The sequence below is a fragment of the Stegodyphus dumicola genome, chromosome 11 (genome assembly GCF_044657685.1).
Source record: "Stegodyphus dumicola isolate Sdum_Otavi_A_Nest chromosome 11, ASM4465768v1".
NCBI lineage: Eukaryota > Metazoa > Arthropoda > Arachnida > Araneae > Eresidae > Stegodyphus > Stegodyphus dumicola.
Window position 1 is genome coordinate 69,150,770 of NC_140778.1, and position 24,977 is coordinate 69,175,746.

A 24,977-nucleotide genomic window follows, 5' to 3' on the forward strand; every position below is an offset into this window, starting at 1 on the left:
CTCGTTAAGAGATTCTCTTTTTCTAGTGGAGTCATGAAAATATACAGGATTTGAAAAAATATATAAAAAATCACCGCTAAATCACTCTATTTTTGTTGAACACAGCTTTTGTTGAAGCTTAAAGAATAATTTTTAGTTTAGTATGAACACAAAATGAGCAAAGTAATATTGTTCTATGAATAATACGCTGTTGACGCTTATGTAATTGGTAAGCCAAGAATATCAGTTGGGAAACTTTTAGGGTTATTGAGAAGTACTTCATTTCACGTTACGAAATTAAGCTAAATATTCGTGGCAAAGAATAGTCTGCAAACACAGTAGCGGAACGGACAGGGCACTTCTTGACAGTTTGCTTATTTGCACAGTGAAAAGTATGAAATGGCTAAATGGCTATCTGCCTGAAGGTAATGATGCTTCTTTGGACCCTTTGCTATACGAAATTAGCATTTAATTATACTACACTTCGGGAAAACCATGAAAATGCTCATGCAGGGAACTCGTCCACCGGGATTTGAACACCGGTTGGACTATCAGTGTTCAGGGGTGTAACAGGAGTTTCAGATTTTATATTACGCCCAAAGGTCTTTTTTTTTTTCCAAACACATATGCATTTCGAGATAATTCAGATAAAAGCATTTAAAACAATATATCTTTAGAATTTCCAATAGACAGTTTCGCGCGCTGGAGATAAAAATGTTTTCTGTTTTTCCCGTACAGAGTTGCCATTGCTCGCATTGAAATTGTTCATTCTCCTAATCCGAAATTCTTTAAAGTTTAACAAAATATGAAAGAGATAATATAATAAATTCGACCCTGAAAATTCGAGCTTCCCGGTGTCTGTAATCGGGTGGATGAAAATGTAATGGCTCTAGGTACCGCTGTTTTTTCAGTGCAAGAAACATATATATTGTGACGAAATGTAAAGGCGCTGTGAGATGGCTTCCCCGCAAAGCAGTTTAGGGTTACCATAAAATGGCAAGGAAAAGCGTGGTTGCCACATTTGGCGAGAAATCGCCCATTTGGCGACATTTGGTGACAAAATTAGCGCTATGCCATGGACGGATGGAGAACCTTCTGAAACGAATTCTTACCGGTTTAGCCCAGAATGTTCTCGAACACAAGCCGAAAGCTTGCTGGTCTGCAGTCAGTCATTATGTGTGTGTGTCTCTCATCGAGTGTGTGCCTCGTCTAGCTAAGGCTAAACCAGGCTGAATCACCAACTTTTCTCTCTTGGCGAGTAAGGGAACGCACTGCCAATTTTGGCGCGTTTGTCGCAGACACTGGCTGAATGTTTGCTGTTTTTCTAAAGATTGATTTTATAGACGCGCGGCATTCAGCGCACATAAACTTTTCGGATAATTTATTAATTCTCGAATAGTATATAGACGTTTTCACTTAAATAAAAATTTCGCGTATATTTTGTAAAACATATTCAAAATAACTTATGCTTTAGATGTTTCAGTTTAGTTAGCAGACTAAAATAAATAAGATATGAATAAAAGCTTTCAATAGTGTTAAATGGGGAAATAGTTAAAGCGTAGAGTGCGCAAATAAATTTATCTAATGACATTTTAACAAAAATTTCCATAAAAACACTGTAAATTCATACTCAAAAAATAACTTAAGAATATGTTGTCATTTAAGTCTGAAGTATATGGAAATAATTGTGCAAGACTCTGAAGAAACACTTTCTTTTAAATGTGTGAAATATTTCATAACATATATGGAAGAAGAAAGTACAGCATTCTGAGTTTTGGATGCTTTTTACCAAATGTAATATAAATACGAACTAGAAACGGTAATAAAATATCCTTCTCCTCCAATCAGATCACCTTTGTGTTGCATTGTATTTGTAATACTTCTAAAAATCCAATTTTTACCTAAATTAAAAAACAGTTATTCCATAAAAGATAATAAATTTGAATATATAGAGAATGAATTTTGTAATTTGAGTTCTGTTACAAAATAAATCATAGTTTATATATTTTATACTAATAATTTAGATAAAAATCTGTTCTTTTCCAATTTAAGAGTGTGTGTTAATCACATCTTAAATTGTAAAAGGACGACTCCACAACATGTAATTCATTTCAAAGCATAAAAGAAAGCTTATTTTTTATTTTACACAGCAACAGCATTTGCATGCAGACAAGTTTTTTTTTTAATTCCTAGTTATTATACATAATACTTAATTTTAAAAACATTCTTGTTAGAAAGCATAACGAAGAAACTTCTTTATAAAGCACCACAGTGATTCCAAAGAATGTCGTTAAATTTACAAAAGTATAGAAGATATACTGAACAGCATTATAACAAGAAAGTACTGTACAAAATATGTAAATTTAGCATAACTTCTTTTTTAGTATTTGCGTAGTTTCCCCAAAATGAACCTTAATAGGAAGTTATTTTGCGAAAATTTAAAAGTATTAAAATGGCCTTTAATTAAGATGTAACTGCATTTATAATTATTTTGTAATTGTGAGTAGATTATATTATTGCAATTAGATTATGCACTTACAACATAATTGCATAAAGTAATGAAATTAAGATAGATAGATTGTATTCACAGATACAATGTAATTATCTAAATTGTAATTATAATCAATTATTCAATACCGCAATATTATTACAATCACAATAAATTGGGTACTATATTTGCATACCGTCCACTCAAAAGGAGATACTGATAAGCCTGGAAGTTATTTCGAGACTGATAGTCGTTCTGGGCTAAACCCCTTTGTGCTAATGTCGGGGGGGGGAATCTTTGATTGAAAAGGAAATAAGCGAACTATTCCACTTGATTTAATTTAAATTCTAGTGATTAATTTTATCACCAATCAAAGATATATGCGACAACTGTGTGAAAATAATTTTTAAATTTAATAAAATTTATCAAATCTGAGTTTTGAAAAAAAATTCTCATTGAGATTTGTTTAAAAGCCTATTAATTCAAAAAACTAGTTTACCAAATTTTGTATGCATGGGCGTTTTCGAGATGGAAAAAGTTTGTACAATTTTGAGGAAAAAAAAAAAAAAACTAATTACCGCCCTTTTTAAAAATACTATCACTCTTGCTATCTATTGATACTGGTCTGAGGTTCAAGTCCCGACGAACGGGATGGTTGAATGAGCATTTTTGCGGATTTTGCTATGTGTAACGTGGATACTAGCTAGGTTCATTTAAAAAGTCCTCTATGGATCATCTTTCAATATCCGTACAGTGCCTAACAGCGAACCAAGTAATAAATAAATAAATAAATAAAATATTCGTTCCAATGGAAAGTTGGTTCACATTTTTGTAGAAATATTGGGAAAATATTAATATATAGGACTGCACTAAATAAACATTACTGAACTAGTTTGGTTTAGTTATTTGATTACGGCAAAACACACTAGGGCTATCTGACTAAAGAGAAGGATGCCTTTGTGGAGGAATTTCCAAGGGAACCTGGCTTGTATACACGCTATTGAACTGGATTTTTGCTTTAGGTGAAACATTAAATAATGATTGCCCCGTTGTGTAATGCTCTCCCTAAAGGAAAAAATATAATTTTTTTTTACTCCTTAGATTATTATTACCTGAAAGTTTTGTCTGTGTTACATTTGTAGGTTGTGAATATCACTTTTGAACATTTCGATTTGGAAAGTGGGCTTAACTGTGAATTCGACTTTCTGCAATTGAACGATGGTCCGAACGCTGCTTCTCACGTTATCGGCCGCTTCTGTCAAGAAGATTTGCAAAATCGGACATTTGTCAGCACTCACAATCAGCTCTACCTCTGGTTCCGGTCGGACAGGACTGCCGCCGCAACGGGTTTCTCACTCAACTGGACAGCAACTAAACCCGGTTAGTTAATCTAAATTTATGCATTTCACTTAGCGCCTGAACTGAAGTTTAGATATTCAGAGTACCTTTGCCGTGTCCAAAAAAATCCTTAGCAGCTGTTTATTTTCGAAATCGTTGGTGCTGATACATATTTACATTACAGAAATGTTTGAAATGATGCAGTTATTCATGCTTTAGAATTTTTGTTTAGAGATAAAATTAACGAAGTCTAGCTTTTTAAATGTTCTCTCAATCCTTTTGTTTAGGAAAATCTAGACTATTGAAAACCTGTGCCCGTCTGTGTGTTTGTGGCATTAGTCACTTTCGTTTCAAAGGCGTACTATAGCACGTGAACACTTTAATCTGTTTTACTTTAATCTGAACACTTTAATCTGTTTTCTTTTCATTGTTTCTTCTACGTTCTGCCAGGATTAGTTCCAGTTAAAGTTTTGGCGCTTAAAATCAGTCGCCATTTTGTCTTAGAAACGATCTTGGATGATCCGCGGAAGCTTTCACTCACTTATGTTAGACACTACCACACAACTGTTTCGAGATTTTTGTAGCCAAGATTTTGACAAAAACAATCTTGACCCCCCTCCACCCCTTAGTTTCCTTTTTTTTTTTTTAACGCTTCTTTTAAGGTTCTCGTTTTGGTAACACTCCCCAGCTATGTTCAAAATTTCAACGTCCCTGTCCTTGCACCTGCATATTTGTCAGTATATTCACGCCATTTGCGGCGAGTATCTAGCTGCTAGAGAAAGTTTTTTTCAGCTTACAATATTGTTCTGTTTTCTTTCCCGCATTTGGTTTTAAATTGCAGAACTTTAGATTAAGATTACATTTTTATCAAAAGTAAAAAAAAAAAAAAAAAAAAAAAAAAAAAAAAAAAAAAAATTAAAAAAAAACATTAAATTTAAAATAAGTAGAACTTCAGATTTACGAGACAGCCCTTTTTTAATTATACGTTTCACTACCCGTTAATAATTCATAACTTACATAAGTAACGTTTTCGGAATTTATATGCACAGTTCTACCGGTTTTCCTGCAATTTACTGTATTCTCATACATTGTGAGTTTTTATATTTTGTATATTTTAATTTTATTCTGTTTAGAAGCACGTTTTTATTTTAATAAGTTTTTTTATTCTTACTTTAATTTTAATTCGAACAGCATATTCGAGAAGCTCTCGATCAGTGTAAGACTACTCGAGAAATAATTTTTCAAAAAGCAAATTAATTTACAGCAGTTTAAATTGTTGAGAGGAAAGAAGCATGTTATTCATGAATCATTTAATCAGTTCGGTATAATATTTTAAATACTTACACTCTGACACGTTCAGTTTGAAACATTAAATAGGAGTGATTAAGTTTTGATACGTTTATTTATTTTTTAATTGATACTTTAATTTCGATGTCAGCACCCACGTTTTTACCAGCATTTACACATCCCATACAACTGGTTTTTTTTACGTATCTAAATTTTCTTTTTAAAACCTCTTAAATATTCCCCACCGTACACTTTTTTCCTTAGGTAGGACATTTTTAAGTTTTGCTCCTTTTGAAATTAAATGTAATCCTTTGAAGCTTTAGAGCAGGATTTTTTAATTACAAAGCTTCTAATACAACTAGTACGTTTTTTAAGAGTATACATATAAATATACACATACATATAATTAATCAAGATGTATATTATAAATATATACATACATATATTAATCAAGATATATATTATAAATATATACATACATATATTAATCAAGATATATATTATAAATATATACATATATATATATTAATCAAGATATACATTGATGTGCAAAAATTAAGGACGAGACGGTTTTTTCAATATAACTTTGTACAAAAGCTTTCCAAATCAACACATTTAATACCGTAAGATCCCCAATACGTAAGGACATGAGTAATATAAGCAACACTTACTAAAAGAGAAATCAGAGGGATAAAAAGAAGCTTTATTGAAAAAGTAGCATGAAGCGCAATGCGACTGAAGGCCGAAACATCCCTGTGATGGGTGTCCAGCAAGAAACATCCGGTCTTTAATAGGGGATATGATCTCCCCTGACTGCTAGGCAGGTTTCACAGCATTTGCCCATGCTGAGAATGAGGGTGTCAATGAGTTGTTGAGGCATTGCTGCCTATTCGTCTTGCAGCGCCAAACAAAGCTATGGAATCGTTACTGGTGGTAAGATACGAGCTGCCAAGCGTCTGCCTAGAAAATCTCATACATGCTCGATGGGATTGAGATCCGGAGATCGTGCCGGCCAATCCATACGTTCAATATCCTCACTCTCTAAGAGCTATTCGGCAGCTACTGTGCGATGACATGGTGCATTGTCGTCCATGAAAAGGAACTGCGGACCCATAGCGCCTCTAAAAAGACGCACATATGGAAGAAGAATCTCGTTACAATAACGGGTCCCGTTGACTGAACCTGCGTCGAAGATGTGAAGGTCTGTACGACTACCAAGCATGATGACTCCCCAAACGAGAACACCGCCACCTCCATACCTGTCCCTTTCAATGATGTTCGAGGGATGATTGCGGCTTCCCCGCTCTCTCCAGATGAGTATGCGATGAGAATCGCTACTCAGACTGAATCTGCTCTCATCTGTAAAGAGTACTCGTCCCCATTCATTGTCTCTCCAATTCCGGTGTTCCCGGCACCACAGAGAACGCCTTCTCCGATGGGCAGGCGTTAGAGGTACACACCGTATAGGACGTCGTGCAAACAGACCACCACCGTGCAGTCTTCTGGCCACGGTAAAACGCGATATCGGTCGTCCAGTCGTCTGTGTCTAGCGATTTCTCCCGTTGTCTGCCGCCTGTTTCTTCTGGCCTGTAAGGCAATATACCGGTCATCTGCGGGTGTGGTTCCTCGTGGACGACCACTCCTAAACCCCCGGATAGCTGTTCCTGTAGTTTGAAATTGTCTCCAAAGTCGTGAAACGATGCTGTGAGCAATTCCGAACTCTGCAGCCACACTTGTCACACTGCGGCCTTCCTCCAACTTCCCAATGATTCGATCTCGGGTAAAAGCATCCAGATGTCGTCTAACAGATTGATTATTCGCCATTTCTCGCCGAGGCAGCAACTCGGTGTGATTTTAACTGCTATACGGCGTGCAATCTCTTTGCCAGAAATACTGATCTTACACCGACAACATGCTTTATACTACTCAGACACTCCCCCATTACGTCTACCTGCATATCTTCGCATGTGCTACCGTATATCACCTTACTTAATCTCCTGATTGGTCTTTCTGTCCGCTCTGCCTCTTCGTTCAGCTGATATGCTAATTTTTCGACTTCGTCCTTAATTTTTGCACACCAGTGTTTATATATATATATATAAGTAATAAAAGCAAATTTTAGGGAAGTGTTGATGAAGGAACATTAACACGTAGAAACGTAGCAATGTTGTTTGTCGTAATCCATACCGGAGAATAAACTTGGTAGCCGAATAACATTAATTCCATTTTTATTTCCAATTGACATTTGTGACCACAATTCAGTTGGCACTCTAAACGCACCTATTTCTGGAACATTTACATTTTTGACACTGTTACGATAGAAAGCGAGTAGAGCAAAATTACGTCCAAACAGCGTGGAGAGAGAGGGGCTAAGTGCGTAGTTATTCAATATGGTAGCACGTGAAGAGGAAGCTTTTAGTTTGAGTAAGTTTCCGTTCTGAACTACTATGTCATCAGCGTTATGCAAGCTTCGTGACATAGATTAATCTAGAAATGACGCAGTCCAGAAATGTTATTGCTATTTTTAGAATGAAGGCGGGAGTTGAAGGGCTGCTATTAATTTATAATTGAAACAAGGATACTTTATATTTCACACACACATACATACATATATATAAACCAATAATTTATAATTAAAAAAAACAGAAATTAATATTAAATGAATATCTCTACATATAATAAAAGAAAGAGTATGTCTGTGTGTGTGTGCTTTCGTTCGTGCTGCGCGTAAGCTAATAGACTCAGGGTTACGAAATTTGGTACATAGGTGTATCTAGACAAGAGACAGTGCACCTCGAAGCGAGTTTTTCAAAATTCGAATCAGATTTTTTTTTTGTCTTTTTTGATGACATTGCATCATATTGAATACTTTCATTCTTTTAGAAATGTGATTTTAGCAACAGTTTTTCATTCAGTGCTTTGTATACTGGACTGCTAACTGTTGAAAATATGAGATAAAATAATATTATTAATTATACACGCAACACGCATATTGCAATCTTCTTATTCTGACGCGCAAGTGTCTCGCGAGGCACAACAGAAAGAATTCCCCCCCCTTTTTTTTTCTCTCTTTCTCTCTCTCTCTTTATTAACTAGTGGCGAAGAGGTTTGTATATTTTGAGTTTTGTCATCCACAAAACACAATTTTGAGTGGTTATTTCTTTCTGATGATAGTTTCATTTTTTTAGAAATGTGGTTTTGGGAACAGTTTTTCATTCATTGCTTTGGATACTGGACTGCTGACTGTTTTCTCATGAAAATAGGAGATTTATTGCTTATTTCATTGTAATTTTTTTATATTATGTTTTAATTATATATAATTTTAATTGTATAAAACGTTTTGCATGATTGTTTTGGGGAAATAAAGTTCTTAATTCTTTTATACCATTTAGATTCTTAAGATTTTGCAACGGAAAGTTGGTTAATTTATTTATTAGGAAAACTGATATTTGTGTTAAGGGATATTGCTTATTTCCTTGTAATTTTTTTCTATATAATACAGTTTTAATTGAAATTTCCGTTTTTTTTTTCCTGATAAAGTTGTTCTGCAGAGTAAAATACTGTGCAGTTTTTAAATTTAATGCTTGGTGTTCCCTTTAGGCATTTTTCTGGTACATTGAAAGGCCAGACGAAGACTGGCCGCGTAGCGGCTAGTTATATATATATGTGTGCGTATGTGTGTGCTTGTGTGTTACATTAATTTATGCTATTATCTGCAGTCTTTTTACCAACTGCCTGAAAATAGTCTGCAAACTAAACCAGCCCTCATCTTTTTTTACTCTTTTTATTTGTAAACGTCACAGGAAAGATTGAAAATATTTCCAGGATATATTTTGCGTAATTTCCATTGAAACTTATTTTACTTCAGGATTTTTCATTGAGAAATTATCTCATAGAAAAACGTTCAGAAGATGTTGGCTATAAGGATCTCCATTTAAATATTACCTAAAAATCTAAAACAAGTTGGAGTCAGTTTCTTGGATTTTTAGAGGTACATAGAATCGATTTAAGTTCAAAATCGCAGAAATGAATTACAGCTGTTTTAAAAAAAATGGTTTTAGTAGATGAAATAAAATTTATGTAAGTGTTTATCCATTTTATGTTTGATACTGTTCTTCTTTTAGTTTGCGGAGGATATCTATGGGGACACCTTTATGGATCCGTTAATTCTCCCGGCTACCCGGGCAAATATCCACGCAACAGAACTTGCACATGGTCTGTTATTGTGCCTATTGGAAAAAGAATACAGTTCGTGTTTGCCACTATGATGCTAGAGCATCATGAAAATTGTTCTTACGATTATCTCAAGGTCAGTCGTTTTTGTTTACAATTAGAAGATCTTAATAATTATTTATTATCTTTTTAGCAGCTATGAAACAAAATGTATTTGACTAATATGTTAAGCATAAACTACTTCGCCTTGCTTACGTTTCTGATGACTGTACAATTCAGACAAAATATACTGTGTTATTTTATTATAAGAATTATTGATAATTAAGGAGTATTTTAATATCATTATAAACAAATTTTGGTAGGTAGCTAGGTTACAGATATTTGGCATGTACCTAAATAAGTATTATATCGTACTTATTTAAATTGATACTTACTTTTGTAAACTGATATCACTATGGCAAATATCCAAATGCCGTTAGCTGTGATCAGAGTGCTATTTAAATGCTAGTGATAAGAGTGCTATTTAAGTAAGTGATAAATGCTAAGAGTCCTAGTGAGGAGTGTAATAAATGTAATAAGTGCTAGTGGTAAGTATAATAAGTGCTAGTGATAAGTGTAATAAGTACTATGTGCAATAAATATTAGTGATAAGTTTAATAAGTGCTAGATAAGTGTAATAAGTGCCAGTGACAAGTGTAATAAGTGTAATAAGTGATAAGAGTGCTATTTAAATGAAAAACATTTTCCTGCACTTTAGATGCATTACACTTATTCTTTAATGCAGGATGCCTCAAAAGATCGTTACCAAATTTAACATGCTGGTGTGTCATACCATGACAAAGATTTACATGAGTACTTATGTCCGAAAATGCGAACCGCAACCGCTAGAGGGTAACGTTCACAAGCAAGGCATGGAGAAAAGAAAGGATATCAAAAGAGGTGTTAATATGACTTTATTAAGGAACATAGTTAAATCATAGAATATATTGAAAATTCACCACATTCACCCATTCACCACAATCCATTCCCCACATTCACCACAATGCATGCTTCACAACATCGTGGTTTCACTGACCAGTTCAAGTTGGACAAGTGTGTGTCGGACACGTGCCGCCGCTTCCAAGACGAGGGGACGAGATCCATGCCCGATGTTACGGTCGTCTCGGACACCATGGATTTCGTGTATCCACCACAGGTAGAAACAGAGGGAATCAGGTCGGGAGATCGCGGTGGCCACGGCATTGCCACTCTAGAGATACCCTATCGGGTTATTCCTGCACAGTGCTGCTAAAATATGCAGGCGTTCAATCATGCTCAAGCCAGATGTTTCGGCATGTAGCTGCTGGAACGTCAACCATGAGACCTGGCAACATTCTTTGCACAAAATGTACATAAAGAATTTAGTAAACTTATCAGGTTCAGTGTTTCTCCTTACTTGCTTGGGGAACATTCCAGAACCTGACTCGGAACAGGGAGCTTACTAAAGCTATGTTCAATAAATGTGGGAAATAGACAAGATATACAAGAAGGGTATACGAAACCCTTAATTTTTTCACTCTTTACAATAATTTCCGAACTTCGGAATACAGAGACCAACTACTTGTGGTCTGAACGTAAGAATATAAAAATATTAACTAAATTCTAACTTAACTTTGGAATAATAAACAAGGGCCTACGTGGAAGATTGGCCGTATATTAACAGGAAGCCGTATGTAGTACAGAGAACTGTTAACACTACAATACGTTTAAAATTATCAAGAGGATTAAACCTCTGGCCTGGAAGGCAACCAGCAACCGAGTAAAACTGCTAAGGGAAGCGGCCTGCTTCGACTAACTCCTTCCTCTCTCTCGCTTGGCAAAAAGCCACAACTTAAGTACTTGGCGTTCGCCAACAAATTTGCATAAATAAGTTAAAGCTTTTAATTCTGGCCGGAAGTAGAAAATAAGAAGTGATAGTAAAGATTTAAAATAAAAATAAACGTTAGTAAAACTTAAGATCCTTACAAACTGATCCATCCTTCTCCTGCAGCGTCCTCGCCTGAAATGATCACACTTCCCACTCTCACATAAACCACTAGCGTCTACATCCCAAAACGGCAGTCTATGAGAGAGGCGATTCTATTATTTTCATCGGGGAGTAGGGAATTTAGAATGGTTTTCTGAGGAAGGCCAGCGGCAGTGCGCGATGTTTGCTTACATTAGGAAGTTCAGAAAATTGCAAAGGTGGATTGCCTTAGTTTCTGCGGTTACTTTCAGGGAAATATTAGGCAGTATTTTTGGTTTGCTGATAGATGGCAAATAGATAATTTACCTTTATAAATCCGTGTTTATCTATTTAAACTTCAGAAGATTAAGATGAAGTGAATATATTTAACACAACAGAACCAAGCTTAAGACTTGTAAATCTTTTAAAAAAACAATACATCGATAATTAAAAATATTATTTATAGTTCATCACTAAAAACTTTTCATAAATGCATAGTTATCATATAATTAACAACTCATCCATGCATTATCTCATTATTTATTATAATTAAAAGAGAAGATATTTTTTACAGTAATGTTTAAAAATTTGCTGTTGTCTTTTAAAAGATTTACAAGGTCTTAAGATTGCGTTCTGTTGTGTTAAATATATTCTCTTCATCTTAAATCTTCTGAAGTTTAAATAGATAAAAGCGGATTTATAAAGGTAAATTATCTATTTGCCCTCTATCAGCAAACCGAAAAAACTGCCTAATATTTCCCTGTAAGTAACCGTAGAAACTAAGGCAATCCACTTTAGCAATTTTTTCAACTTCCAAATGTAAGCAAACATATAGTCCACTGCCGTTGCATTCCTCAGAAAACCATTCTAACTCCCCTACTCCCCGATGAAAATAATAGAATCGCCTCTCTCATAGGCTGCCGTTTTGGGATGTAGACGCTAGTCACATAAACCTGCGAACATTGCCCTCTAGCGGTAGCCTTTCGCATTTTCGGACACAAGTCCTATGTAAATCTTATTTGTCATGGTATGGCAGACCAGCAAGTTAATTTTAGCAACGGTCTTTCGAGAAAGCCCGTACAGTCTGTCTATCATAAGAAAAGCTCTCGCCAGTTAGTCTGCAGCTGTCTGTTGCCATAGAAACGAGCCTTGACCCATTTTTCGTAGGGGTGTCTTCAAGACGAATGATAAACTCTTTTCCCTTCAGCCAGCAGTCGCCAAAAAAATAGCAATAAAGCAAATCTTGGCTCGCCCCTATTTGAAATATACTAGCCCTATTGCTATAGCGACCGCCACCCGCCAGACAATGTGGCGGGAGCTCTTCTCGTAGACAGACAGTAGACTGTTCAGCACAAAAAGCATGTATTTATGGGCGAACTGGCAAATGAGAGAGGATGATTCTATTTATATTATATAGATATTCATATTTCAAATGTTTAATAGGTCTTTGCTGACACGCAGCTCTCTTATATTCTTTTCAATATGAACAAAATTCACACTTTAGCTATTATTATCTTCGAATACGCAACGTGACTAAACATTAAAAAATCTCTTATTATCATCTAAAGCAAACAATATTGAAAGTAATCAAGATACAGAGCTCTACAAGCCTTGTATTAATAATAACTTGCTGAAAGGAAAAAATTCCTTCTTTTGGTATTAAAAAATATTGTTTGTTTCTTTAGCTGATCGTAATCAAATCATGATACAGCAATCAGAATTACCTTCCTAGGGAGAGGGCTGCCTTCATGGAAGAATTTCAGAAGGTAACTGGCGCATATTCAGGTTATTCGCAAGGAAAACCAAGGGCAGTGTAGGCAAACAAAATTACGCTTTTTTTAACACTTGAGTTCAGTGACGTCACTCGAGAACAGAAGTGGGAGTAGTGAAGACACAAACGGAGTAGGGAATAAATTCTTGAGCCGGTTGTGAGTCAGTGATGTCATTAATACTCAAATATTTCTGAGGAAGGAAAGGAAAGAGCAAACTTTGCAAACCCTTTGCGGCTCAGTGTTCCACTACATGGAACACCCAAATTGAATCGCTTCTGAAACCTTTAAATTCAACCGTAAATAGATAAAAATGCCTTTATAATATACTTTGAACTTTTCTTTTTAAACAGTAGATAGCAGCGTATCACAAGCAGACACAGAACAGTTTATTATGTGTTATTAAAATCCACTTTTTTTTCAAGTAATTTTCTCTATTTTTTTAATGATATAAAAAATTTTATTTGGGAAAAAAATTAGGCATAATTTTTCTGGTTGTAGTCCAAATTACTTGTTCTATAATTTTTTTTTACTCTTTCACGCAAAAAACATACGCAGAATCATTGAATGAAACCGGGTGTTCCATTAGAGGGAACATTGCGCCTTTAGCGATCTGATGCTGTTACGAATCAGGACATCTGTGCTTAGGAGAGAACATCCGTTGTTTAAGCTTTCTGTTTCCGTTGTTTTTGGGGAGAATGAATTCAAACAAAGCAGTATTGAGGGGTGAGGTGTGTTTTGTGTTATGAAAGCCCTAATATTGGCATCTCGAATTTTTTGGGAGTCGTTTTTTCAGGCGGGAATTTTATTAGTAGCTTGACTCATCTTTACTTAGACCTGCGCGAATTTTTTGCTGTCGCTTTTTAGTCTCATTCCCGTTTATTTTCAAAAATTGTGTAGATATTTTTCGTGTATGTCTATATTACAGGCTTATTTTTCTTTATTGTTAAAATTAATCGTAGTTAATTTTTTTATTATTAATTTTCCATAAATGGTGCGGAGAAGTCTAACTCTTTCCGAAGCGCTAAAAGTATTTCATGAATTACCCTCGGATTACAGCCCAAAGATTTCCGTTTAAATTTGCTGTGTTCCCTCTGTGCTATGAAAGCGTCAGAGATAACTTTGAAGAGGCGACTTCCTTCAAGACCTGAAGATATTCCCAGGCATAAAGTAAAGGTTTCCGGGGGAAAACGCTACAGTAGTGTTGAACACATACCGGTGAAGGGTACGCGTAGATGATGTGCACATTGTAGCACGAAGCAGAAGCCGCACAAAACAAGTTTTATGTGCAAAACCCGCAAAGTTGGTTTGTGCTTCCATCGAAAAGGTATGACTTGCTTTGAAGAATTTCACGAAGCTAAGAAATAGGAAATTTGTAAATATTTTTGTATATAAGACTTGTGTATATAGATATTTAGCTCATTTATCCGTGTATATTCAAGAATATTGTGTATATCCAGGAAACCATGTATACAGCCATAATACAGAGTTTTTTCATTCTTATACAAACGCTTCTACTCATTTTCGTGCTTCACTGCAATGCTCGCTTAGTCGCACTTTTAAAAGCTCTGGCGGCGCAGTGTTTCACCTCATGGAACACCCACAGAATTAGAACGGTAAGTGCAATTTTTACAAAATTTTACCTGTATACTCCTTTAGGACTAAATAGACTGCATACAACTTTTTTTTTGTTGAAATTCCAACGTTAACGTATAGTGCGCCGCAAAGGGTTAAGCATACTGACTTTGGAGAAATCCATAAAAGATCCATGCAATTAGATTCAAATAAGTTATTATGCAGTGAAGCTGTCTTATGCGCTTTGGCGGGCTTCAAATAATTAATGCTGAATGTTTTGATCGATGGTTTAAAGAGCTGGGTTTGAAGCTCAATGATTTCTGGCATTACTCTAGTTAAGAGAATTATTAGAAATGTGCCCCATTTCATGTATTAGTAAAAATATCTTTGCATTTCAATTAAAATAGCCAGTTCGGAAACCTAATAATTTCGAATTCCAATAACAAAAACCTGAGTTTAATATGAGCTGAAATATTGTTTCAGAAATAAGGATATTTACCAAATATTTCGGATATTCACCAAGCGATTATGTGAATTTTGACATTCACTGGTTGATGGCCAATATTGTCCAGATTTCGGTCTTCCACGGTAACATAGACATTTAAACTTTTACTTGGTGTTTTATTTATTCAATTGATTTTTTTTCCATATATCTTATAGGTATACGACGGAGCTAGATTCACCGACCCCGAGATAGGCACTTACTGCAGTTCTGTGATACCACCTCCTTTAACGACTTCAGGACACATGGCCTTACTGCATTTTCATTCAGATGAGAGTAATGAAGATGCTGGATTCCACATTGCTTACTCAGCAATAGGTACTTAACCCAAAATGTTTCAGTGGTTAACGGAAATCTGTATAAGAGTTATTAAGCAGTTAATTTCAAAGAACTGTGCCCTCATTAGTATGGTGACAAGAGATTTGGGTTATGTGATTATGGCAAATCACTTAAGAGCTATCTCTGCCTAAACAGAGGGATGTCTTCTTGGGGGACGTTCTAACGATAACTGGCTTGTTTACACCTTACACAACGGGAAACCCACAAAACCGCCATGTAGCCAGTCTGTTAGCGGGATTTACAACCTTGGACCAAACCTACCAGTGTTCAGCTACTTTACCGCTTGTCCGCTGGTAAGCTGCTGCCAAGAGCAAAAAAGCTAGATAATCTGGGAATAGTAATTGTAATTTGTGTTCACACATTATATGCCAAAGTATCTGAAAATTTACAATGGGTGTGTGACGATTGCAAAAAGCAGAAGACATATGATCTCGATAAATTGCTTTAGTATTTTAATTTGAATAAATATTCGCCCTGTAAGGTGACTTGCAAAACATATCTTTTGTGTTCTTATTATTATGTTCTGTATGTTGATTTTATTTATTAAATATCAGGTTCTTAGAACTTACGCCACATAAAATTCGATTCAACATCAAAATGGCAAAATTTTTAAAAACAGCTTATCTTTAAAATTTCCGACAGAGAGTCTCGCGTGCGGGAGATAAAAGTGTTTCATTCCATTGCGTTGCCACTGCTTGTTTTCAAAACGTTGAGTTTGTTAATCAAAAATTCATTAAAGTTTTATAACATATGAAATACAAAATTAGAAATTCAAAATTCGTGCTTCCAGGTACACGTTCTCTGGTACAGGACAAATTTATTTAAAATTAAAGGCTCTGGGTACTGTCGTTTTCTCACACTGCACGGAACACACACATGCAGATTCATTTTTTAATTTTTTTAAAGACAATACAGGGTATTTGGTAGCAACAATTTTCGCCGTTTATAGTGAACGACGCAAAATGCCGTTTGGTGACCAGTAGCCTATTTGATATAACCCCCTTTTGCCCCCCCCCAAAAAAAGAACATTGTAAAATGTAAAGAACATTGCTTCTAAAATTCAATGTAAAGAACATTGCTTCTAAAAATAATCCTTTTTAGAAGCATGGAATTTGCGCTAATTTCTTGCGGATATCATATTGTAAATTGGAACCAAGTTTTGTGGTTGTCTTCATTAAGTTCTGCATAGGTCTAAATTTGTACAGCTGGCATTTTCAACAATTTCTCCAGATAATTATATTCTTACAAAATGTATCCATGTTCTCCAGCATTTACAGGATTATTATACATTCCAGGAACATAGCCATATTCGTCTCAGGATACAAATATTCTTACTAAAACGTTCTTGCGGATATCATATTGTAAATTGGAGCCAAGTTTTGTGGTTGTCTTCATTAAGTTCTGCATAGGTTTAAATTTGTACAACTGGCATTTTTCAACGATTTCTCCAAATAATTACATTTGTACAAAATGTATCCATGTTCTCCAGCATTTACAGGATTATTATACATTCCAGGAACATAGCCATATTCGTCTCAGGATACAAATATTCTTACTAAAAAGTTCTTGTGGATATCATATTGTAAATTGGAGCCAAGTTTTGTGGTTGTCTTCATTAAGTTCTGCATAGGTTTAAATTTGTACAGCTGGCATTTTTCAACGATTTCTCCAAATAATTACATTCGTACAAAATGTATACATGTTCTCCAGCATTTACAGGATTATTATACATTCCAGGAACATAGCCATATTCGTCTCAGGATACAAATATACTTACTAAAATGTTCTTGCGGATATCATATTGTAAATTGAAACCAAGTTTTTTGGTTGTCTTCATTAAGTTCTGCATAGGTCTAAATTTGTACATTAAGAATCCTTAAGTATTTTGCGAAACTGTTCTTTCTTTCTCGCTTTATGTATAGGGTGTTTTAAAGAATAATCCAATTGAAATGGGTATAGTATTAAAAATATAGTACACAGAAAATTAAAATTATTTTTATATTAAATGGCTAATCATAAAATTTTCTTTCGATTAAATTAAAGGAACTTAATGCGTTCACGTTTGGATAAACGGCATATATCTATACGGTAGTCATATTTATTCCAAAATTTTGCGAGTATTTTTACTTCCTTGTACGAAGTAAAAAGGATGTATTGTAATCGCGAAAAGTTTCAGGCAGCATATTTCAACGAAAATATCCATTTTGACCGCTATCGAATGCAATTTAACGATGCTTTTGCGTGATATCTGTACGTAAGAATAAAATACTCTTTTCCTCCAAAAAAATTATAAAGCTGCTTTAAAATGAATTCAGAAGAGAATTTTTCGTGGCGTCCCTGTACGTACGTACATATCTCGCATAACTCAAAAACAAGTAGCCTCAGAACGTTGAAATTTTATATATAGGACTGTTATAACATGCAGATGTGCACCTCGTATTTTGGTTGCAATCGGCCGCACCAAACGCATATAAATATCTTTATATATATATCCACTCTGTTACCCGGATCAGTGATCTCAGTTTCTTTACTCTTATATGTTTGTAAATTGTATATTTTTTGCTTTAAAAATGATTGAATTATGTTGTTCCTATATCCAGGTTAAAGTTTTTATGCCTTTAGTAAATCTGTATGCAATATGTTTAGAATTATCAACAATTTTAAAGTTGTTTAAGTGCGTAAAGCCTAATAATTTTTTTTGATGCTTGTTTACATTTGAAACAGCAGGATAGTGGATTTGTTGCCAATCTATAGAAACTTAGCTTCGCAACAACAAAGATAACGCCTTCATTTGTTATTGCGAATTAAATCATGCTTAATCCTTTCTGGAATTTTTTCGAGAAAATAAGTGTTTAAGATTTACTTCGTAAATTTTAATACAGATATTTTGAGTTTCTATGTATTTTGCCTTGTCGCGAAGTGGGAATTGAATGAGAAATACTCAATCGTCTGTGAAAAACCGTTTCATTTTTGTATTGTTTGCTTAATTTCTTTTATACATCGTTCTAGCTTTATTATAGTATTTAAACAGAACATGTGGCAACGATTAGATAATTCTTTAAATGATGTAAATTTTGTGCATTCTGAGTTATAATATGAACGAAATATAATACTGTTAAGTGAACCTAGCGCCAGAGTGTCGCTATGGTAATCAAATAGTGTGAATTTTAAAGAATGCATTTATTCTGTTGTGGTTTATGCGTTGTCGGCGAAGTAGATTTAATTCAATCCAATAAGTTTAAATGAAATGCAAGAAAAAAAATGGATCTAATTTAATATTCCGTACAAGGAAGTCATGTGTTGTACACATCAGATTTTTATTTATTTATTTATTATTCTTTTGTTATTTTTTTGTTTCTAATATAGATGATTATAGTTGATTTTTGTGCCTTTAGTTAACCTGCATGCAATAATTGTGTAATTATCAACAATTTAAAAGTTTTTTCAGTGCGACTAAGCCTAATTTTTGATTACCATGGCAGTCATGTTTGTTTGCACTTGAAACTTAGCAGAATAGTGGATTTATTGGCAATCTAGGGAAACTAAGCTTCTCAACAACAAAGTAACGTCTTCTATGATTGCGATTAAATTATGCTTAATTCATTCTGGCATTAGCATTTAACTTATTAGCTTGCTTTTGCGTAGAAACTGTAATTTTAATTGTAAACGTTTTTTAAAATTTGTTTACCTGTACTTACTTGGCGTTTTATGTATTTCGATATTTTTCAGATTTTAATGAAAATATTTTGAATTTTATGTATTTCTGCCTTGCCGCGAAGTGAGAACTGAATTAATTAGTAGCGCCTGCGCATTAGGTAATCCGCGCTGAATCGTCTGTGAAAAGCTGTTCCTTTTTTATTTGTTTAATTTCTTTTATTTGTTTAATTTCTTTTTTATTTGTTTAATTCGTTTTAGATTTATTATTGTATTTGAATACAACTTATGGTAATCTTCAGATGATAACATTTTTGTGCACTCTGAGTTATAAAATGAATGTTAATGCTGTTAAGTGAACGTAACGCGGAAGTGTCGCTATGATAAATAAATATAGTGAACTTTAATGAGTGCATTTATTTTATTGTGGTTAAAGCGCTATTGACGAAGTAGATTTAATTCAAAATTCGTTAAATGTTGATTCAATATGTTTAAATGAAATGCAGGAAAATTGCTCATAATTTAATATTCTGTACAAGGGGGTCATGTGGTGTACACATCAGATTTTTTTAACCCCATAATATTTTTTTAAACACTCCGTATACTGTTAGATTTTTCTGAATAAGCAAACGTCACTCAGTCATCCTATAAAGTGTATCTTGTTCTCCAAATTAGCAACTCACGGATGTGGTGGAACTCTAACAGCTCCGCAAGGTATCGTTACTTCACCTAATTTCCCGGATGTATACGATAGCTATCTTAGGTGCGAATGGATCATAAGAGTTCGTCCAGGAAGCAGAATCCTACTCACATTCCAAGAATTTAATTTGGGAAGTGAACAGAATTGCTGGTACGATCGTTTAGAGGTGAGTTAGCCATTTATCAGTTGCTTAGAACATACAGAAATCGTCTAGAGATGGTTTGGTGTGATTTATGTGATTTACAGCAAAGCCTAGACGGCTATCTGCCTAAGGGAAGGAATGGCTTTGTGGAGGACTCTCTAAGGCAACTGCCTCGTATACATGTTACGCATGGAGAGAACCACGAAAACGCCCATGCAGCCAGCCCGTTGGCGGGATTCGAACCTCGGACCGAACTACCAGTGTTCAGCGACTTTACCGCTCGGCCGCTGGTGAGCTCTGTCTGGAAATGAGTTACTCTCATTCCTAAAGCGGAGTGAAATGACTAACGTTTTCTAAATTTTACTTTAAATTCTATTTTAAAAATTGTTTGTTATATTTGCTATGGTGAAGAATCATGATAATCTAACGTGATTCTAGGAAAAAAAAATATTGATAAAATACACTTGCTGATTTTGAGAATTTTGACACTTAACACGTTTTAGTAAGAGTAAACAAAATTTAAATTTTTAAACCTGCTCTTTCAAATTAAAAAAAGCGTTTTTGGCTAATCTTTGGAATATGGTAACATGTAGTTTGGCAACATTTTGGTAAGGCTATAAAGGTTACTAGCTAGGACTTTAGCAGTGTACATGGATATAGTCAAGAGTGTGCACAATGCCACTTTTGTGCAATTCTGGGATGTTTTTTTAAGTGAAAATAGGTCGACGTGTACATGGATGATATCGTGTATGTGCAATTCGTAAAAACGCGGCAAGCAGTGGGCGATTCTGCACTTTGTCCCAATTCCGCACCTAATCTTCGTCATGATTAAGCACTTTCCATGAAAGTTCTAGCATAAGCGTAATTCGGCTAGCAGATTGTTGAAAAAAAAATTGTAAATGTTGAGTTAAAAAAAAAAAAAAATTGCTTTTACTTCGTGAAAGCAAAATGGCGTCCAAACAAAAACTAGCAGGTTGCTGTAGCAGGGTTGGTCGCCAAATTTTCGCCAGAAAATGGCCAAGTTACCATAATCCAAAGATAACCGCGGTTTTTAGTTATTCAGTATCGTTTCAAAATGATAGGATGTATAACATAAAATAAGCCGTACGAAAAGTTGTCAAAATAATTAATGTGACTTAAAAAAACATTCAGCACACAAAACAAAACGGCGGAGATATGATTTTAAGAGTGACAATAAAATTACGTTACATTCAATAAAATTTTTTTCGTTGTAGTATTGTTGAATGCTTAATGAAGCACTTCAATAATCATATTTTCGCAAAGTAGATGGTGTCTTTTACAAGTTCTGTATGGGAAACTTATATGAGTAGTTAGTTTTTGTTTAGAATTATTGGTTAAAGCGCAGTTTTTATTGAACCAGAATATCTTCATATTTGGTTCACGAATTTAATTTACAGAAATGCCTTTTCTGCTTAAAATAGTTTTCCATGAGAAATTAGTTAAATTGTTTTTATTAAAAATCGATCTTTGAGCAAAATAATCGTAGTTTGAAAGACTATGTAAGAGTCGTTTAAGAATCAAGCAGTCATGTATTCTGTCATGCTTCTTGTTTTATATAAAAACAACAAACAATATACTCGCTTTTTGCTCAGGCTAAAAAGAGGAACTTATTTTCCCGCGAAATGTAAAAATATTAGGAACATTCATTAAGTTCTCCATCAAAAAATATTTGTACTGAAAGGTAACAAATTACGCATTAAAATTTTAATACCTAATAAATGCAACAAATAGTGAAAATAATTTTTAACAATCATAACATAAACTGCTAACAATGACGAACTGCTCCTTTAAGTTCTACTAAAAGTTCATTTAACGGAAGTTCCGTCGTAGGTGGTGCGAATAGCTAATAGGCTATTCACACCACCTACGTTTGCGCATGCGCACAATCAGCCCAGGTACCAGCATTTTACGCCGATTTCCGTAAGACAGGGGGTAGCGAGAATGAAGGTTGTTAACCGTAACTCAGCAACAGAAAGGGTTGTTAATAGTTCACCAGCAAGAAAATAAATTGAAGTAATAATTATCAATTACGACGCCAATCTATATACATGATAATGGTCAGGAAATGATTAGATAAAATAGGGATTTAATGATGGTTCTAATTGCAAGCGAGGACGTGTAATTAGTTAAAAAAATCTTTAATGTATTGACAAAAAGGCTACAGAAATTACTTAAATTATTTTATTTAACAGAGGAATTTTTATGCAAAGTTAGACCCTAGTCATAGGACTGTCAGAATTTATTATTCAATAAGAAAACTAACTGAAAATTATAATATTCTCATATATTCATCACTTTTTCAGTATCCATACATGTTTATAGGTTCAAATACCGTGTTTCAAAATCAAAGTTATTTACGAAATAAAACCTTATAAAATCTGATAAATAATTTATGTATGCAAATTAAATCTAAATCTCTTACATTAAATTATTTCTCTCTTTTAAATTACATCCCATTATTTATTTCAATTAAATTTATTAATGTGTTTGTACTAATATTTCAAACTTCTTTGAAGTACATTTTGTGTCCTGAAAATACCAAGTATTTCCATAAAAAAATAAACAGTGATATAGAATTGTTAATAACCAGTATTATATGATTAATTGTTTATTTAATAGTTGATTTAATCGCTTTTAACTTGTTTTATGTCTAAATTTTCTACACATCCTCTGTGTAATTTTTATTATCTTTTCTCGGACAAAAATTTTCAAAGAGGAATGAATTAAAGTCTTGATTGCGCAAAACACATCTTTGAAGCTAAATGCATTCTGAGAAGTACAAAAAATGTAAATAAGATTTTGTCCCCCCCTCCCCCCAAATCAGTCATTTAAACTATTCCAACCTTTCAGGAAAACGATAAACATTGCGAACATAAAAATCTGCCCTTTTTTATATATACCTTATTTGACGGCATATAAGATGCACTTTTTTTCCTAAATTTGGTCTCAAAAATGTTACCTGCGACTTATACGTGAAGGACACAGGTTAACTTTCGATACTGAATGCTATTTTTAGCCCGGATAAAGGTCTGGACACACATAACTTTTTCTACATCTACATGTGTGTGGCCTTCTAAATAAGAGTGCGTCTTATATGCCAGTGCGTCTTATATGCCGTCAAATACGGTACTTAATAAAAGGAAATGTGTTCCTTCCTTTTATAAGAAAAGGAACCCATCCACTTTCCTTTTGAAAAATTTGACAGTTTTGAAAGTCGCCAACGGTTAAAAAACGATAAAGTACGCTAAGGTGGTAACCCGCCTTTTAAAAAAAAGATTCACTACAACACTTAGGCAGTTCGCGTACGTAGAATCCGTACGATTGGATTCAACTGACAGATCTGACAACTCAATGAGCATGCGTTAATGTTGGTGAGAATAGCTTAAGCGGCTATTCGCACCGAGCATCGGCCTCAATTTAGTAAGTAGTAGTACTGGATTCCTTCAATACATGTAGATAAAGCATGGAATACGCAGAATCAGTAAAAATCTCCCCTCTCAGGGACTCTTTTAATATGTTTTAGCTCATGGTTTTCTCTTATGAAACCCTAAAAATGCCTTTTCTACTTGAAAAGACTTGAATTTACCCATTGCTAATTCTCTCAATTCTCCAAGCTGGGAAGGCGAAGAATGAAAGAGTAATTTCGCTGTATATACCACTTTCCTGCCTGGTTAACGTAGATTTTAAGTAATCATCACGTCCTCTCTCCGATTTGGCAAACATATCAAATGTAGGTACAGCATTCTGATTTGCGTAGTTAGGTCTAATCTTTATTGAAATATTCACACTACTCGAAATAATCCATCCTAGTTCAGAACGACAGGTTATTGGTTTACCTTCCTCCACTTTTAATCGCTTCCCCATCCAAAGCAGTAAAGAGATATCTATGCCTAGGAATACGTAAAAAAAGCTCCCTCTTGTAGAATGTTGGATCCGCCAACATTAAATCATTACATACCTCAATGTATTTCGTCCAATGTAAAATGCGGTAGTACTTCAATTCCACTGCTTATACACACTGTTTTAAATGAAAAATGCAGGACGAAACTTATTTCGCAATTCCATTAGTCTTCGTACCCGACGATCCTAAACATGGAATAAAATTTTTTTCATTTCCTCTAGATAACCCTAATATCTTTAACTCTTTGATGGACGGTGGTTACCTACAGTAACAACCTTTCCTATTGAACGTCTTACTCACTCGTGTGAGTGGTTCTAAAGTTCTCTTGTAGCTCACTAGATGGCAGTCAAGAAATATAAACCAATAATTGATGCTGCAATTCGTCTTCAAGAAAATAAGCGTCAGCCATCGAAGATAACATCACGAGGATGTGCAGCAAGAAAAAGCCTGTAAGAACAGTGTGGAAATGAAGCACATGCAAAGTTGCACTCTCCTTGAAAATAGAAAAATTATTTCCATGAGTACCATAGAGACTGATTTGTAGAGATATGTTCTGTGGGCGGTGGTCACTGACAGTAACCACGAAAAGTGGTCATTTTTTTCACGCGTGTTGAACAAAATATGTGTAATTATCGCAAATCATTTCATTGTAACATCTGATATAGTAAATAAAACAAGAGTTTTGCTGAAAACGTTAATTGCCTTTTCCTGCCCCTCAAAGAGTTAAACAGTCTTCTAACCCTAACCTCTTTACACAAGTATTCTGTAACAAAACTCGTTTGACTGCCAGAACCAAGTAACGCTCTACACAATTGGTATTCATCAGATGAATCTAGCACTTTAATAATAGCCTTACACAATAAAGCTTCACGGTGACAATTAAATTCTAATACAGAAGATTTAATTACTGAACTATAATTTATGAAATTATCTTCTTCTTGCCAGTACTAGTTGAGTACTAGTACTTGCCAGTACTTGTTGAGTACTAGTACTTGCCAGTTGAGTGCTAGGTTCCGTCTCGAAGACAAATAGTTTAACCGTCGCCGGTAACTCTTTTAGATTTTTCGTAACTCGTCGACGTGTTTCTGGCTCATTCTAAAGTCTTTCTAAGTGGCGTAATGTATA

At 34.5% G+C, this 24,977-nt stretch overlaps 1 protein-coding gene across 1 annotated transcript in view; it reads left to right on the forward strand.

Annotated features, from left to right (window-relative positions):
* LOC118190809 (cubilin-like) overlaps window positions 1-24,977 on the forward strand; it is a 413,937-nt gene that overhangs the window by 47,245 nt on the left and 341,715 nt on the right. The window contains exons 13-16 of the mRNA XM_085826303.1: window positions 3,610-3,847; window positions 9,217-9,401; window positions 15,254-15,413; window positions 19,764-19,954. Of these exons, the coding sequence (XP_085682429.1) occupies window positions 3,610-3,847; window positions 9,217-9,401; window positions 15,254-15,413; window positions 19,764-19,954 (774 nt within the window). The remainder of the gene's footprint in view (window positions 1-3,609; window positions 3,848-9,216; window positions 9,402-15,253; window positions 15,414-19,763; window positions 19,955-24,977) is intronic.